General features: G+C 37.7%; 1 protein-coding gene across 1 annotated transcript; it reads left to right on the forward strand.

Annotated features, from left to right (window-relative positions):
- Positions 1-344: 344 nt before the first annotated feature.
- On the forward strand, positions 345-19,133 carry TMA16 (translation machinery associated 16 homolog). The gene is given in 8 exon segments (XM_055701265.1): positions 345-469; positions 1,547-1,659; positions 8,343-8,380; positions 9,171-9,255; positions 10,286-10,434; positions 17,227-17,269; positions 18,901-19,032; positions 19,034-19,133. Coding segments are annotated over 8 exon segments (618 nt in total). The 5' UTR covers positions 345-466; the 3' UTR covers positions 19,089-19,133.
- The last annotated feature ends 478 nt before the right edge of the window (positions 19,134-19,611 follow it).

The raw sequence follows: 19,611 nt of genomic DNA on the forward strand, positions 1-19,611 counted from the left end.
AAGTCACATGGACCAAACCACAGGAGGACTGGTCTCCAGAGCTTCACCTTCAGTATCATGGAAATGAATTAGAAAACTTGGCAGAAAAAGAGTCTTTGGCACCTGAAAAGCAAGAAGTAATATGGCCTAAAGATTCTGTTGGGTCTGTGATGCTGGGAGCTGAACGATCACAAATTACTTTCCATAGGCCCGTGGTCTGGGCACACAGGCCTGCTACAAAGACAGCAGTGGAGCAACTCTACAGCCCGGGCCAACCTGCACCTTCGTGCTCTTGCTTTGTTTCCGGGGGGGAAAATCCACTCACGCTCGCAACAAGTAACGCTGTACGGCGGGGTAGGGAAGGGGCAGTCAGTGGAGCTGCTGGCAACAGGCACCGCCTCGCCGCGGAACGCCAGTCGCGCTGCTCGCGGCGCCCGCCCGGACCGCTGTGCCTGGTGCACCGCGGCGCGGAAGGAGGTGGCTCGCCATGGTGCGTGTGGCGGGCCGCGGCCGGGCCGGGCCGGGGCGGGGGCAGGGGCAGGGGCGCCGCAGCCTCGGCTCCTGGGGGTGGCGGGGGTCTCCGCAGGCGGCGCCCCGGGAGGGCGCCCGAGCGGCCCTGCCCGCCGCGCGTTGCGTTGCCTCCCGCAGAGGTTTGCGTCGGTGTAGGCCTTCCCGGCAGGGTGCGGGTGGCGCGGGCCGCGGGGCCTGGGCCTGTGGCTCTGCCTCTTGAGATTGCTTTACGCGTTCAGGATTTTTTTTTTTTAGAAAAATTTTCAGAAATTTATTTTTGCCCTTTTCCTTTTCTTTCACAGTTCTAAACACCAATGTTACCATAGATAATATGATGTACTAAAGTTCTGTTTACTGATTGCTGTTTCCTGCATCACGTTTGCACGTCTAGCCTCCTGCTTTTAGCTGTTTCTTTTCAACATGCTCACTTTAAAGAATTTAAGTTGCGTACTATTTGCTAAAGCCTTTCAGTTTTTTTCAAATGCTTCCTCACCAAAAAGTAATGTAACTTGAACTAGTGTTACAGTATTTTTTTAATTTGTGAGTAGTATTCCTTTGCTGTGCAGTGTGAAAGGCTAAAGGAGGAAAACCCCTGGCTGCTTCCTCATGCAAAGCATTCCCATGGTCTGTGGGGAGGGACAAGAAAATCCTTTTTGTTGCGTTGTATAAATTACAGACTGCCTTTGTCAGAAAACCTAGATGCAATGATAGGATAGAAGCTTGAATGGGGATATTTATAGCAAAGGTATGGGGAGGTAATCTTAGTTTCCTACCTGCACATTCTACGGCATAGGTATTTTGAGAGTAGTCACTATGTAAGATTTCTTAACAGTATTTTCTGCCCTCCTTTGTTACAGCATGTACCACGATAGAGTAATTTTATTTCTTATTGAGGAGGGTAAGATCTAACTGGTGGAACTAATAAGCTGCTACTTTAAGGGCTTTCTGAGATACTGGTGCATGACCTTGTAAGTCTTTACCATGCTGTATGCTGCTATCTTCGCTTTAATGTTTTACTTGATTTTAGTAATGTGTAGTATCTTTGATTTCTTTTCAGCCAAAGTTAAGAAAAACCCAAGGAGGGAAGCATGAAAAAAAGGTTATCCATCCTTACAGCAGAAAAGCTGCACAGCTTGCAAGGGAAGCACACAAACAGGAAAAGAAAGACAAGTAAGTTGACTGTGCAAAATCTGTGTGCAGACCAAAGGATAATACCACAGTAGATAGTTTTTGTTTGGGGGGAGGCTGGTGGTGGAAGGGAACTGTTACGTTGATATAACCTTAAGATAAAAGAAAGACCTATGTAACTGAGTACTGTTGGGCCTTGTGAGCTGGAAGTTTTACATTCATGAAATCAGCTTATACAAACTGTATAGTTCTGCTACTAGATTTTTGGTAGTGTCGTTACAAGTTAGGTTTCTTTTTATCGTAGCACTTTGCTTTTTGTAATTTGAATGGCATGATGCTGGTGATTTCACATGATGCTTAGTCACCTAGTTTGACTTCACTGCAGGATTTAATAATCACCCTCGTTAGGGTCTAGCTTCTGCTGAAGTGCTGAGTTCATAGAAAAGAAAACCTGGAAACCTTCCTGCAGAAGAGAGGCCTTCTGAATAAAACTGATTAGTTGAGTCCTCTTTGGTGATTTTCCTGCTGTTCCATGGCAAGTTTGGTTTTCTGCTTTTAAGTTTTACTTCCCCCTTCCACAGAGGGAAAGGATAGCTGAAGAAGACTGGCCTTTAGTTTTCATTCTGTCACAGCTTACTAGTTGATACGCTATGATTTTTTGTTTAGAAAGGTACTAAAGTAAACTGAAAGCATTTTCTGTCACAGTACACTGGTATTTGGATGGATCATGTGAGCTAGGCCCAAATACTCATTGTCTGCAGGTGTTATATTGGGAGCTCTTGGTACAATTGAAATGTTCCTCGGAGACTGCAGTTTAATGGCTGGGGGTGGATGTACAGCCTTATCCGCAGCAAAGTTGTAATGTTGCTCTAACTAGAAGGGGGCCCTTTACTAGCATAGATAGCTGTATCGTGTAGCCTCAAGCAGAGCTGCTGCAAGAATTTACAAATAGCACATGTTGAGGATCAGGCAGTTTCCTAATGTGCAGAAAGTTTTCCCTGCTGCCTCATGTTTTGTCTGTGCTCTCTGACTACTCATGGTAAGTAAGTTTTTATTGTAAGTTATTTTCCTAGTGCTAATTGACTTTGTCCCTTAACTCTCTCATCTTGTCTCTTAATGGCTGCTCAGAGCGCTTAATCACAAAAGATAACTGAGTCAAGCTTGATTCTTAGAGCTTACATCTGTGACTTTGCCATAAAGAAAAACACACCCAAGAAGACTTACTGAGTGGAGTGGTGCACTGATTACTCATGATGACATGGCACACTCAATTAAATCTTTTAGTGATTGTCTATGTTTAGAGTTATACTGATACACCTGTGCTGACATTTAGAGTACTATTTCTGTTCCACTTGCAACAGCGAGAAGTTGGAGCGAAGAACTCCCACAGGAATTGTATTATCCCGTTTAACTTGATTAAGATTAGAGGATGTGGATTGCTATCCATTTCTTTAGGGTCTGTTTCTTGGTTTCTGCCTTGATTTCCAAGCTACTGCTTTTCCAACTTACTATTTCAAGTGTGAGACCACTACTCTAGGCTGATGGTAAAAGATGTAGCCCTTCATTTTGCATAGGGAAACAGTTTCACCAAAAGTAGTGTGTCAGTCTGAACCATCCAAAGCGTGTTGTGATAGCTAAATGATTTATCTATAAATAGGTTTTCTACATCTTGCAGTTCTGGGTCCTAAATGATTAACTAGCATTATTCATAGATGTGCACTTTGTAGATCTCTTTTGTTGTGATGTTCTAAAAATAATTTGCATTAAAAACATCCTCCAATTTTCTGTATTCTATTTTCTGTACTGTTGTGGCTTGAAGAACAATTTAACTTGAAAGACATGAATAATGTTGATGGTTTGGTTTTTTTTTTCCCTTTACAAGACCTGTTTTGGATCTTTATTACCTTAATGATCAGCCTGTTAAATCTTAAGATCTTTAAGGATATGTTTAAAAACAGTCCGTTTAGCCACTAACCAGTCTTTTTAATGTAATTACTTAGTTTTCAGTTTCTTTACTATAATGGTGAGGTTTGGGTTGATTTTTCAGAGCTCTGAAAAAGACAAGATAAATTTCTCATTCTGTGGATGGAGGAAAGATTTCCACTCCTACACTCAGTAAAAAAAAGTAGCCCACACCAATTTTGTTCTTCCTCCTGGGTTTTGCAGGTCTATTAAATGTCTTCTTTTAGTGGCAGCTGATAATACTGAATAAATGCACTGACATTGTTGCTTCCAAATTTGTGACTTAACTGCAATAAATTTACGGAGGACTTTTTTCACTGGAAAATGACTTACTGAAATTGAAATATTTGCAGAAAAGATTTTGCCGATTACTTCTATTTAATGACATGCTGTTCTCTTGTTGGAAGGTTAACGTGTCCTTTGGTGATAATAGGAGGAGCTGTCTGGTAATCTCTGCAGTATATTCTTTCTTAGTCCCATCTGTAAATATGGTACTTTTTTGACTAGTGCTTCTTATTATATAGAAATAAGTCACCTTAAATGTGGGGAAGGCCCAAAACTGGAGGCAGTATTCTCAGTATGATCTTGCCAGCCCTGAGTAAAGGGGATAATTTTTCTGTACAGGCTAATGCACTTCCACAGCATGGGAAAAACAGATCAGAGAGAGACAATGAATCTAGGAAGTTCGTACAGTTCATCTGTACTATTAAGCTGTGGATTTACTTGCTAGAAGATGCTGTAATTGTGGTTGGCTATATTTGTTCAATAATACTTTTTGAACATAGGTACGTTTTATCTGCTGCTTACTATTCAATACAAAGGCATTACCTTGGGTGTACGAAGCCCTTGAATGGCATGTTAGTGGAAGGTGAGAATGTCTTTTGTAGAAGCATCAGTAAACATTTGCTTTGGTTTTGTGTGGTTTGTTTCTTTTGTGTTTTTTTAGGTTTTTTTTTTTTCCTTTGAATTTGGCTGGGAGCAGAATTTATGACTAGAGACTGTTTAGGCCTTCTGTTTACTTTTCAACTTTTCTATGTGATGGAGGAAGAGAAGTAACTACTGTGAATGTTCCTGTTTTTGTTAAACAGGAAAGGAAATTGCATTTATGTATGAGATGTATCTTTTGCCCAAACAAGACAATAAAAAGGGAAGACGCTACTTACAAGGAATTTCAATACTTCAGGAGGGAGAAATTTTGCTCTAAGTTGCAGAAGACTTCTACAGTCTTCATTGTCCAGATACTCTTTAGTGCAAGCGTTTTCAACTAAATACAACAGTAATAATAAGCTTATTGTCCGCAAGCTGTGGCTGGACTACAAAAGACCAATCTTGACCATAATAAGAGGAAAAAGACCAGTTGGTTTTAGAAAATTGATGACAATCTTAAGTCATCTTGTTCACTTGAACAGCAACTTTTTCTTGCCTGCATCCCTCTTCTCAGTTCTCCTCAAGGTCTAATGAATATCAACAAATTCCAGTGCATTACTACCATTTTATTCTCTCTTAATCTACATCTGAATCCTTATTTGTGTATGCTCTGTTAAATAATTAGAGATGTTTTTATGAGACAGCAATAACTGGTTCACTGGTGCCAGTAGAACACTGCTTTTTCTACACTTTAGGAAACCAGACCATAATGGGATGTTCCTGGAACTTCTTTCAGTAGTGATGTGCCAACAACAATCATGTTTTGTTTGCAACTGCTGAAATCTCTTTTTGGGTTTGGTAGCTAAAGCTGATCTAGTGATAGTTTATTATTATTTCCGTTGCTTTCCCTCCTGAATCAAAATACACCCTTTCTACTCGGCATATATTTTTAAATTTTTTAGAAGTTTGTGCATTTTCATTACAAATATAACAGTCTAATACTGTCATGCTCTGAGATATGAGAGCTAAGGAGTGTTTATTGTATTTCTTGATCTGGCATGAAGCAACCCCTTAGGAGTAAGCAGTCACCTTAAATTACCTCCTTGTGGAGCTCTTAGTTTCTCCTTCCTTTCCTATTGTCTCACCTCCTAATCTCCCTTGAGCCACTGTGCTTCTGCTGTTTGCAGTAGTGATGCTTTGAGATGTGCTCTTGCAGAATCTTTATGTGGAACTGAAAAAATACTAGCCTTTAAAAGTACTTGTTTTGCTTACAGAAATAAAAACATGAATGGAAAAAATTAGAATTTTTAATTTTTATAGAGTGATTTTCATATGGAAGTATCCTAAAACACTTAACCAAGTCACTAATTGGTGCATAAGCTCACAAAAAAAGCATGCCTCGGGAGAGAGATAGAAGTTTTTAGCAACCTGAAACAAGGAAATAGGTCCTGTCAACCATGATTATTTTTTTTTCCTAGTAAAAGAGCCTATCTTAGTTCTCAGAGCCATCAATGGCATTTGTATGTGTGGCTATTATGGGGGGAATACTGAACTGGTAAACTGATTTGGCAGGTATTTATTCATTGTTAGTATTTAGAGTAGAACAGTTGAATGCAGTATCTGAGGTAGAGGTGCTGATGGAGCAGGAAGGCTTTAAGTAGCTAGTAAACATCAAGAAAACTACTAATTGTTCTTATCAATAGTTGGTGCTTAAGCAGATGGTTTTTGGGAGGCTGATGGAGGACAAAATCATTAAGAAGCAACGGCCTGCCACAAGATTGTAGCCCTGCCCTCACCCTCTCTTCCCCTTGTGCAAAAAATGTTCCTTAATGTGTGGAAGATGGGAGGAACTTGCATTGACTTGGCTTATTTGATTAATCTCCCTGCTAATACTGTTGTCTTCTAGCAGTCATCAAGGTGAGTTTTTTTTATAAAAAGTACAAGAAGGTGACGTCTGATCCTATCATTCGTGATTTCTCATACTGAAATAAGTTGTGTACACCTAGAGACTGATGGGTTTTCTTCCAGAAGGAAATCCTGGTTATACACTTCATTGCCTTGGTGAATAAGTGATCTCGTGACCCTTGCAGGTGCAAACGGTAATTTGTGGTGTTTTAAAGCATATGTACATGACATGAATTATGATTCTAATCAGGCAGCTTTTCTAGATGGCGTTGTAGTTTTCTCCATGGCGACGCTTTGCAGATGTGCTCCACTGGCTGTGTTGCCATGCCCGGTTTGCAGCAGGAACTGCTGCTGTGGAGTTCCACTGTGTGGAGTGTGTGTCCTTGTATTGGTTGCTATTACCATGCAAAACTCCCTGCTCTAAACCCTCTGTAGGCTACCTACCACATTTTTTATCAAAAACATCTTCTACAGCTGAGTTTTAAAGCTGACTTCTAATCTAACTCCTTTTTCCTTTTTTTTTTTACACAGTCTCATCCAGGTCTGTCCTTTATTTAACCCATAGGAACAAGAGTAATTTTTGTTTTAAGTCTAAAATCTTTAAATTAATTGACCACCTTAGGGTTTTTTTGGCAGGTATAATAAAATCAACCCCCATGCTTGACCTCTGAAGACTTCTGCATTAAAAATGCTTATCCTGGATGCTGGGATATCTATAGAAGTAAAAAGGTTTTTCTTGAATGCGTTAGTGGAGTTCTTAGCATGCATGCTGTGCATTTGCTTTTATGTGGCTTTGAGACAGTCTTGAGAGGATGAAATACTCCTTGAAAAAGTAATCTTTATTTTAATAATGTAGGTTTTTGGCCAAGTGACACAAATATGTTTGTCTCTGGAAAATAGGGCTTTTTATTTTGATTTGAATTTTTGTGACAGATGACAAACTTCTGTGCTCTGAATTACTTCAGTTGACTCAAATGTTCATTGAATTCTGTAAAGTACAAGGAATGTAATGAAGGAGCACATTAGCTTTGAACAGTGTTGAGTTTTGGTATTGTATGTTGTCAGTGGTATCCTTCATGATTTTCTTTATCAAATTTCTTAAAATGTCGGTTTTGTCAGAGGCCCTTGGATATATACATTGAACATGCATGGCTAACGTTTTTTCCAGTGACAAATTTTGTACTTAGCCCAACAATGTATTATTTTCCTTTCTGGAAATAAAGTGACATTCAGCAAAGTTCATTGCTGCAGACTGAATCGGAGAGCTTCAGGACAAAACCATGTGAGGCACTGTATTACCTGTTAGAAAACTTGTGTTCTCTGGGAACTGCTCAACAGGATGGGAATTAATCCCACACTGAATTGTGTGTGCACATCCCATACAGTACAAAAAGTTTCAAGTATCCTGACAGACATTGAAGTGGGGTTAAAAATACTTTGTGATGGATTTTTTTAATCTTTTTTATGAAGTTCTTAATTTTGGTTTCTTAATGCGTTAACTTTTACTGTTCACTAAGCACAAACTTTATTACAAGGTTATTAAATATTAGAGTGGTATTTTTCACACTGTACGCCTGATTTGCAAGAATGCAGTCTGGTGGAATCTTTTGTTCTTGATGTCCAAACTCATTACATATACCAGCAGAATATTAGAAACACTTAATGAAATTATTACAGTGCCTGTCTTTATGAAATTCCTTTTGTTAGGCTCTAAGAAAAGGGTTGCATCTGAATTTCTTCCAAGAAACTGTTTAACTTAATAGGTAAACTGGACAAATTTCAGATAGCATTTACCCAAAAGTAGAATTTTTAGATGAAGCAAAATAAGTTTTACATTGTTCTGAATTTGGCAAAGATTTCTATTTGAAATTTTACCTTGACTTTCATTGTGACTCCAAAAAAATGATTTTTGGAGAAAGAAAAATGAAAGTAATTACTTGTATTGGTCCTCATTCCTGACTGACATACCTTTTTTTTTTTTTCTCTGCTAGGTTGAAGACTGACAAAGCTTTGCGTTTGAGTATCATTGGTGAGCAGAAACTTCTACTACTCAATGCAGCATTCAGCTTTTTAGCATAGGCTTTAAGTTTTACCAACTTCATAGATACTCCAGTTAGAATTTTTTTTTCTATAGTCTGACTGTAATCTTAAAATAGACTGTTGAACTGCTGAAATATTTGTGTTCACTCAAGCAGTATATACAGGTTTGAATTTGGGGCTTGAATTGTATAGCTGTATGTACAGGCTTGAATTGTACAGCCTATTCTTTAGTCAGTGCACATGACAACAGGGCAGTGTAGACCAAATGAGCTGTACGTGTTTTTATTGTACTCGTCTCCCTGGTTTTCTTAATTGCTGGTAAAAGAGGATGATGCATATATAGGTTAGCAGGCACATTGTGCTAGCAATTAAATTCAGAACTTTGAGACATAACCTGGAATATTTTTCTCTTTCATATGATTGACACTGTTCCTTTTCAGTTTAGTCTGATTAAAAATTGTGATAATCGGAACTCTTGCTGAGATGCTGTGTTGGTTTTTTCACCTTGGGGCCTTCCTAAGTTTCCATCTTAAGCAATCGATAGAGTGATATTTTAAACACTAATTTCCACTAAAGCAAAGCATAACGTCTTTTTTCCTATAAGGAAGATTGTTTCTATTACTGCTGCCTTCATACATGGTACACACATTATCGGGGAGTCTACAATGCCATTCAGAATCTTGAAAAATGGGGGGGTATTTCAAAAACTCTGAAGAAATTTAATCTGTGATGGTGCTACAGTGATGGTGTAATCATTAATGTTAAGTTTATTCTTGCAGGAGAAAAATTGCAATGGTTTCAAAGTCACCTCGACCCCAATAAAATTGAGTACACAAAGAAGGAAGCTGGTGAATTAATTGAAAAGTAAGACTGGTGTTAAAAACAGGATTAAAAAGATTAATTTGTCTTAAAATAATGTTCTTAAGTAAGATCTATAAAGTGATGATGACATGGAGGACTTTTTATATATTATTGTTAATAATATTGAGTAGTTGATTTTGTGGCAACTGAGGTCAATTATATATTGAAAGATGTATATATTCACATTGGAGTTACTGAAATCGTGGTGGTTTTTTTTTTATTATTTGAGTATTCTCTGCTTTCATAGTGTGTAGAGGACTCAAATGATTTGGACAGTAATGATTGCATGGATTTGCTAGTTGGGTTATTCAGTGACAAACGCACAGATTTCATTCTACTGACTTTTTATCCTTTAATTTTCTTGGCTGAGAAGATTAAACAGTACTTTGTGCGTCAATTTTTAGGACAGGAAATACCAAAATTGAATTTGCTAAGAAGAAACACAGTTATTTCTGTGCTGCTGAATGGATGTGCCTGTGGCTTGTCACCATTTTTCACCTGGTATCTGAACAACATAATATATATGTATTCTTACACAGATGTACTATGTCAGAAGCTCTGACACTTCCTACACTGAAACCTGTAACTGCCAACAAACACTAGTGGTACCGCAAAGGCAATAAAAGCTTACTTTTTGGATTTGGGTCGGATGTAGAACACATGTCAAAAAAGTACTTTACAAGTTGTTGAGGTGGTGAAATTCAGCAATTAAAAATTAGGAATACTTAGATTTAACACTGATCTTACAGAGCAGGTGGGTTATAGTAATGTGGGAGTTTGGTTTTATGCGAACATATTTTCTTAAAAAAGGCAAGTATAAAACCCCTAATCCTTCTGGAAGCTGCAGATAATTAAAATGAAATTCTAAGTGGAACTTCCACTTTGAAGATTAAAGTAATAGTTCAAATCTAAGAAACATTTCTGGTTTAGAAAACAAATACAATTAGTAAAACTACTTCTTAGATTATTAAGGTAATTCTGTTTTGCAAAAGTTTTGCATGACTGCAAAATAAATGCATTTTATTTCTTTCAGTTATATGTGTCGATTCGATGCTGAATTGGAGCAGATTGAATTACAAAACAGTATTAAAGGTAGACAAGGAAGACAGCATGGTTCACGGGAAACTGTCATCAAGCAGACCATAGAACGTGAAAGACAACTCTATGAAGGCTACGGAATGGGTACATAAAAGCATTTCAAAATAATCCTATGGTCACACCTTCTCCTCCTGCTCACAGTGCTAGAATCTAAGTGAAAATTCTAAGCATTACCTTTATTTTTCTCTTTAAAGGAAGTAACTAACTTGTAGGTATTTATGCCTTGCAGAGGAGTTTGGGAGGAGGGGCAGGATGAAGAAAAGGAGAAAAAAGATGGTGGAGATCTGACTCCTATTTCTGCTTTACTACTTTGCCTTTGTGCATCTTCACTAGTACTGCCTTTTTAGTGTAGGCATGTAGAACATGAGGATTAATGCACCTGTCTCAAATAACAAATTCCGGTCAGTGGTGTGCTTGGCCCTTCATTATACACAAAGTATTTTTCATCTTGAAAGTGCGTTTCAGTGGGTGTGCGATTTTTAACATGCATTAGTGTAAAGTTTTTATTTATGTGGGGAATAACCAACATTGCTTTCTTCACAAATTACTTATGTTTTTTAGGTAGGCTTTTGTTGTCTGGACTTGTGCCAATGAAGTCTTTATGCACAGCTTTCTCTAATGTTCTTTTGATAATATACAAACTTAACTGTTCGTGAGAGAGTGGTTGTAGGGTTCATGAACTTGGAAAGAACCAAAGCCTCTAAACTCGTGGGCCTAAAACGCCTTCAGAGAGAGACCTGTCATTCCACTAAGGTTGAGGTATGTTTCATGTGGGAGGACGATTGCAACAGTAAAATTGTAGTACTGATATATTTCCAAAATTTGAATATTTCTGGAGTTTTCCCATTAAAATTTAGGTATTCTAGGAAGAAATCCTGGGCTATTGCGACACATCTCTACTCTACAGGCTCTGACCTATAGGCATAAATGATAACCCGCAAGTAGAACACATTTTTTTCCTCCTGTTCTCCTTGGGCAAAGGAGTTATGCTGCTTTATTTGACTTACTGGAGATGAGGTGGAGGGAATGTAGATGCTCTGTGTGCATGAAGGTCCTAACGCGTAACCTCTTAATAACCAAAAACCCACAAAAGCTCCAAAGATTTTACATTAAAAGTCTTGTTAAGAGCCTAGTTGAAAGCACTTTGAGGTTTTAAACATGCACCTTGGCAATTACCACAACTTTGAGTAAATTCTTAATGCCAGATACTCTTTTTGACTTTTTTTATTACCATTTTTCTTCCTTTGGGATAGCCATCTATGCCAGCAGATTACCTAATGAAATCTTCTGAGGAGCAGTCGTGTGAAAACTGCAACATAAGCATTAGAGCTGAAAATTTCCTTTTAAGTTCATAGTCTTTAAGAAGAAACACTTAAACTCTTTTTGAAAGTATTTTCTAGTTTTGGAGGTAGTACCAGATGAAAGCTACTACATGTTAGAGAGGGAAATAGAAGACTGAAAATTTGATAGTTGGAACTAGGCTGAAGGGAAGCAGCAGTCATCTGGTGAAATAAGGGAGAAAGACAAAGGGATAATGAAAGTGCAGAAAAGCAAAGGGTTGTTTTGAGGAGCATCAAGTACAAAATAGTAGTGGTATTTGTGGTTTTAGCTTTAACAAACAAGCATAGTGGAGTTGAGTGACAAACGTTTAGCATGGAAGTGTTACTCGGACACAATCAGTCTTTCTAACAGTGAAAGTGTATCATGGAAGATACGAAAAAAGCTACATTGCTGGGTTTTGTATCCCAACCACAGGACAATGTTGGGGTTGTGTCATAATCCCATTTGCCCTGATTTATTGTATCAGTAAAGAAAATGAATGGCTTTAAAATTTTGCCAGTGCTACTTAGTACTTTAACAACCTGCAGTGGCATACATTCAGGACTATGTGTACGACTTCATGCATAATCTTGGATTTCTTAGAAGGCGGCAAAAAAAGTCACAGGAAAATAAATACTGCGAATGTTATCAAATAGCTCAGTTGTAGAAAATCTCCTTTTTGGCTTTGCTTTTAAATTTTAGTTCTTCCTTTTTTCCTTAACTGCTTTGCTGGCAGTAAAAAAAAACCAACCAAAAATGCAGTAGGACTAGATAGAAAAATGTCAAATGCACAGGCACAACATAAAAATAAAGAAGAACCCAGAAATACTGTAAGCAAAATTTGAGGTTATTATAGTATTAGTAAGTAAAGCATTCGGAGAGCATGGTGCAACTTCACATATTAAATACACTGTTAAATCATTCATTATTTGTTATCACAGCTGCTGCGGGTTTTGCTCTCTGTCTAGGACAGTATTCATTCAGAGAAAATAGTTGCTGCTAAATACTGTAATTAGAGACTGGGGATAAATGGAAATCAGCTGGAAACTGTGCTTTTCTACTCTAGCTCATTATTATCCCTGGAAGCTGTGGTGAGTGGAGCTTTTATAGCTGGCTTAGTATTTGTTGGGGTTTTTTCCCCCTTTTCTTGAACTTAGTTATTTCTTGTATGCCTGTGCATTTGTTATGAAGACACTACATGATAGGAATTGTTTACATTTAGGGAAGTCTCCTAAAATTTGATATTGTGTGTATATATATATCAGATATATGTAAATGAAATATTAATTCTTCGTTACTGTTTTTTTTACAAAACTTGTAGATAGCCAAAAGCATAGTAAATTTTAATCTTTTTTTTTAAAAAATGTACCTATAAAGGGAGTATTCAGTCTGTCTGTGAGGTTGTTGAGTTTTGTTAGCAGCTTCTTGTCACTTCCTTACTCCTTAAATATATCTACGTTCATTTTATCGCAGTTTTCTTCCTGATGTTGTCCTTTGTATTTATTTTTTTAATCCGGTCTTACATGTTTATAGCAAAGCTGTTGAAAGGGATTCCTACGTATTTACAGGATATGCCCTTGGAACTCAGAGTTGGCGTGCTTTCAGTTGAAAAGTATCATAATTATTGCATCTGAACATGATACATTTTTGATAATTTCCTTCCTTGCGTGTGTTCCCAGAAGCATAATCTTAAACTTGGGGGAAAAACAGTCTTTAAAGCTAAACGCACCAGTTTTATTAGTTAGTTTTTGAAACTTCAGTTCATGAGGAAATTGATTCAGTTTGAATGAAATTTGTATCATTTGCATGTATCTGCTCGTGTAACAACTGTACTGTTAGCTGCTGTTTTCTGTAGTGATTGTTACTGTGTAACTGAGTGGTTCTTTGTCTAAAGAACATTTACATTTTCTAACATGCTTTTTAACTTCAGGCTGCAGTATCATCCTTTGACCTGACTTGGGTGTTTCTCTGTATGACAGTTCTAATGTATGTGATATATACACAGCCTGTAATCTGTGCAGAGCACTGTCAGAGCAGTGACATTTCAGTCCTTGTGAGATTTTTGCTTTGTGAGAGAAAAATGGTTGCTGCTATGAAGAGCTATCATGTTTTTATTAACAGCATACTTCTGAAAGAAAATAAACCATCTCAGCACGCTGTCACAGAGCACTTGGTTTAAAATAGTGCTGTGGGGTACAGCTGTAGAAGGGCACTCTGACACTAGGATTGGCCTCTCTATCCCCTTTTCTCTAATTGTGCTTTAGAAGCCCTCCAGTTCACGCCTGTGCATAGAGGCAGGATCAGTTAGGCCTACAGCTGACAGAAGCATTTTGCTTCTGATGCCCCTAAGAACTTTGAAGTAATCTGGTCCAGTGCTTCTCCATCCGAACAGTTGGAAAGGTGCTGACTTTACAGTATTTTACTCAAGCTCTGTGTTATAAATAAAGCTCAGTCACTTTGTCTTTTTCCTTGTTATGAAATGGTGTTAAGCATGAGCATCTTCATGACAGATTTTGAGAGCTAACATGCTGTTTGTTCCTCCTTAGGAAAACAAAACTCACTCTTCTGTCTGAAAGAGAAACATGAAAAAATGCTTACTTAAATTTTTCACTGCTGTTTCATTATAACAGGAGTTTTTCCCATCTTTAGTTCAAAAAAACACTCTCCTGTGACTTAACATTTTAAAGCAAACCAAGAAGTTCACAATTGCAGCAAAACCCATGACACTGGTGCATGCTAAGGAGATACTTCTGGGTAAGATATATGTTATTAATCTGCAAATACAGTGCTGCTGCAGCTTTCAATCATAATTTAACAGATCAGTTATTGTGCAGTATGTAGTGACTTCATTTCTACACACATGAGACTGGAGTTCTGTTCCTAATCCAGCAGCTCCGTGATTTGTATTGTATAACATACTGCAAACACACACTAAGCGTAACTTAAAGATTTTGCCACTGCCAAAGCAGTAAAGATGGATTCAGTGCCCAGTCTTGGCTTGTTACAGAATCTCCCCCCCTCAGAATGCCTGCTTTCTCAGGACATTGGTGAGCCCTGGATGACAGGCTACATAACTGTTAGAATATTCTCTTTGGACAAAGGCCTACATAAGTTAATAAAAGCCATTAAATGCTTTCCGAGGTGTTTTTTTCAACAACAACAACAAAAAAAAAAAGGCAAGTGAAAAGAATTCAATTGAAAGTCTTGTCATGTAGTCGTGGTTCGTCTGAGAATAACAACAGACTGTATGTGCTTTGATAGAAGGAACAAATATAAATCTCAACATGTTTCTGGGGGAGATGGCCCAAATTAGCATGGTGCCACTTCTGCCAAACTCACTGTTTATATTACTAAGCTCTGTCCTGGAAGCAAACTGAGTAGGCATTGCTCGTTGTAAAATACCTGAGAGAAGGGAAGAACTTCTGCTGTGGGTACTAGGATGTTTCAGCATTTGGCACTATGCTGCCAAGAGGAGCTAAAGCAGCTGCAAAGAAAGGAAGAGGGACCATGGCTTTTTTGGGAAGGATGGACCTAATGTGGTATTTATGTTTATCATAGCAGATTAAAAAAAGCATTAGGTAAATGGTCCTTTGCCTTTCCTTGCTCAGCTGTGAGCAGTGTCACTTTATCTGTTTACCAAGAAGCAGGCTGCAGAAATAAGTGTAGTTTTTAACAAACAAAAAAAAAGCATATATTACTGTTCTTCAGTTGGTAACCTTATAATCCAGTGTGAAAGGAAGGAATATTTCTCTGAATAGCAAAGACTGTCTGGCCACAAAGATAAGTGACAGGTATCATCATCCTACGTTCTGTAGTAGCAAAATCATCTATAGTCCTGCACTGATAGCATGATCTGATTTATTAGCATTAAATTGGGAAAACTGGTAGATGAACAAAGGCAGAACTGTATGTTCAGGGTTTGCTCAAGAACAGTATATGAAGTGGCTGAAATGTCACATTTTTAAGAGCTAAAATAATAAAGTGGATTTAATGTTACAGAGGTAGCAAGCATTTTCCTTGTTGAGAAACCCGCTAGCTGTGAGATCTGTACACTTCATAGTAATGAGGTATTTTATACTGTGCAAAGATTTCAAGGCTCCTAAGGCACAGATCTCTGTAAATCAGTGAAGATGTTAAACAGGGGTCACTTGCAATACTTCAGGACTGACCAAGAAAAGCATGATGCTGAATCAAGGCAAAGCAGCTTAGGCATCCTAGGTAAAATTCTGCACGAGTTTATAAACTACACATGTAGTAGGTGCATTTTGGCTACTCTGGGGAGGGACTCTGTCCCATGTGTCTCTGTACAAGATGTTTGCCTGCCTTTTTACTGCCAAAGATAATAAAGATTTGTTGTGAATATGTCACTTCTGTTAGTGGTGAAGACTGAAAAGTTTCAGTCGTTAAAACTTTTGATGCTTGTTTCTGTTCAACCAAGAGGAATATCAGCTTATGAGAAGTCTACTTCTGTCTATGTAAATATCATGCTGCATTTGCTGCAGTATTTAACAGGCATTTCAGTGACTACAGAGTGCTAGTTTCCCAGCATTGAGTGGTTTATAGAACAAGTATTTAACAATGGGAACTATAGTTCCCATTGGAGTGAGAATAATTGTTACCAAATAGCCATTCTTTGCTCTCAGACTGTCTTACTGCAGGTGCAAGTAACTAGAATTATATTCCAGAATCCAAGAATGTGTTCTGTTTAAAGATCAGATGTCTTGCTGTACTCTTTCCAGTGTTTATATTTAAAAACACACACACACATCAACTTGTACTGAATGGTAAATTTTAGGAATTGTATTTGACTGTTTGTTGCATTTTTTTACTTGAATTATCAGAGTTACTTTCCTAACTCTACTGCTGATCTGTCTTGCTTGCAGTGGTGACCTAAGTTCTTTGAAATTTTTTTCCAAAACCATTTCAAAATTCTTATGGATCACTTAGTACTCATTAATACAGAGTGAGGCTTATATATTTAGGTCAGCTTCAAAACTAAGCTTTCTTATTTTACCTTTTATCTGTTGTGCATCTTTATAGTAAGTTCTGCAGAGCAGAATTGTCTTTTTATTACCTGGGTGAGTGTCTCTCTGTTAAAAACTAGCATAACAAGACCTTGATCTTGGTTGAGGATGCTAGTTATGCTTTTAAAACAAATAATAAATAATTATTTTCCCAGTTTCTTCACTGAACTTTTTTTTAAAAGGGAAACTTTAGTTGTCTAAAATTTTGCGGTTTCTCAGATGTGTCAGTTTAGAGAAAATGAAGCACCCTCTTTTTACTACTTGTCAGGATTGGATTTTCAGTAACTGGTACGTTTGAATTCTGGAACAGTTCATAGGTGCAAGTTCACTTCTTTTTCTTCAGCAGTGGAAGGACTTCCTGTTTATATTTTGCTCTAGAAACTTTTTTAGTATGAATTTTCATTGTCATTTTCCTGGTCGTTTAATCTCTGAAATAGTAGGTTCGGTCCTTTAGCTCACATTTCCCTCTTTGAAATGAGACTCCCTTGAATAGTGTAACACGTCTAATAGAATTTAATTTCATTCCCATTAGAAATACCAGACATTATGAACAGAAAGCATCTTAAATTTTTCAGGTAAGTTCTTTGTATTACCACTACTGATCTGTTTATGCAGTACACTGTTTCTGAATTTAACATGTTCTGTGTCTTTCCTTAAAAAAAGAATTTATGCAAAACTGTCATAGAATTTGTCATTTGGAAAAGCAGTCAAGAAATGCTGTTTCAGCATTTCTTGGCTGTCACAAGCTACCATTAAAAATGGGAAGGGTTAGAAAGCTTCAACAGTTAGAATTCCATTTCTGTAACATATTTTTTTTGTATATTCTTAGAGAATATTTTCTCTTTACCTAAAATTCTGACCTCAGCTGTTCACTCAAAAAGGATTAGCACTTACTCGTCGTGTTTAAGGATCAAGACACAGATCTAGTGAGAAATGGAATGACACTGTTTTCTAACCTGGAATGAGATTTCAGACGGTAATTGTAGTCATATAACACAGCGACCCAAGTTCTTTGTAGTCAGAACTTATCACTGAGTAACTAAAAGAGCACTAAGTTCTTATGTTTTCTAAGATCCAACTCTGTGTGGTACGGTAGTGTTTGTGTGTATATACTAGTTGAAATTCTCAAGCAAATTGACAACATGCATCTATTAAAGATTTGGGAGCTGTGAAACTTGCTGCTAGCTCTTCTGGGCCAGCAAGCCCCTGTGCCTCAGTAATGGGTTGAATGAGCACTCTTGCTGACAGCTCTATCAAATGAGGTACTTTAAAGGAAAAACCCAAGACTTACAAATGCTGATGTTGCAAGGAATGATATGCCACTGACTGCTAGGGGTGGTATGTAGCCAGGAGTCATACTCTAGGCTGCTGGAGTAAAGCCAGAAATCTTGAAGAGGCAGGCCTCTGTCTGTTGTGTTTATAAATACACGATTGACGTCTTGTACTGGGACATCTGGTGGAAGTGGTTTTGTTTTACTACCTCGGTAATATATACCTTTATTACCTTTTTATTGTCTTAATATGGCTATCTTATAATTGGAAAATACTGTCTTAGCCCATGAGAAAAATTACCATGAAGTGTACTTAACTGTAATCAAGAAAGCACTCTATTAATTACTGGATTTGGCTTGTGGCATTTAAATGAACACTTCCTCCTTCATGCAGCCTTTTGAAATTATATAGTTACCATGTGAATTAATGTTTACTAACATTTTGTGTCCCCTTGAAGTATGTCATACAAGATGCTAACAGTTACTGTACATCATAATGAAGGCACTTTATGTACATGTGATATTAGGTCTGCAAATTGAGCATTCAGATGAAGAAACGCATCCAAACTGCTTTTCCATTGCTTACAAGACTGGGAGTTTAGTGTGTCAGAGCTGAAAAGCAGGTGGCATAAAGTAAGAGAGGATACAAAATGTCTGTAGGAATAAAGTGATTCATATTTTTTTTATTCTGAATGTCAAATCGGAAAGTACTTAATTCTTCACAGAGAAATTACAGCTGCTGTAGTGTACAAGATCAGGTGAAAATTTTGGTGCTTATACTGCAGTGGGATTTAGAAAATCACTGAGTGTGATTTAGAAAAGCAACCTTACTTGTGTTAGCATCTTTGTGAGGAAAGGTGAATTAACTCTGCCATTCCTTTCTGCTTTTTCTATTGGTAATTGGTTCTCATAACTTTTTTTTTTCTTTCTTTAAGAGAATGGGATGGTGATCTGAGGAAACTGCCAAACATCAAAATGAAAAAGCTGTCAGCTACGGATGCTGCTTGCACTCACCCTGAGGTGGCAGATGTGGAAGCTAAAGAAGAAATCAGTAAAGCAGAAGAGGTGGCCTAATGAGCACCAGCTGAAAGAACTGAAGGGAGTTGTAAGAAACCTGTTTTAATTATCACTGGAAACAAGAATAAATTCTAGCTATATTTTAAAAAGACTTTACTAGTTGCATTTTTTATATGAGCTCACTGTGTATCTGTGGTAAAGGCTAAACAGTATATTGTTGGGTAAAGCTTTATATTGAATAAAAAATTTTGAATATAAAGAAATACATAAGATCCTTTGTGCCCTTACTTCTCATAATGTACCTTCTCTTTAGGATGCAGGCTCCCAAACTGACAAAGCAATTGTAGTTTGTATCTTGAAATCTTGACTTGTTGAGTACCTCTTCCCTGGTCATAGAGTAGTCAAGAATCAGACACCTGTTAAGAACAGTTTGTGGTTGGTAATGGCAAGAGTGTATGTCATTTAGTGTATCAATAGCAGCTACCCTGGTGAGCAGTGAGGCCGGCTGGTGGCAACTTTTATCCATCTCTTGTGGTGGTGGCTGGGATGTCTCTAGGTGTACGCAGTTTTGTGGAGAGCAGCGATAGGCCTTGTCTCACAAAATCGTCTGCTGCATTACATGAAACACC

This window comes from Falco cherrug, chromosome 1, assembly GCF_023634085.1.
Source record: "Falco cherrug isolate bFalChe1 chromosome 1, bFalChe1.pri, whole genome shotgun sequence".
Classification (NCBI taxonomy): domain Eukaryota; kingdom Metazoa; phylum Chordata; class Aves; order Falconiformes; family Falconidae; genus Falco; species Falco cherrug.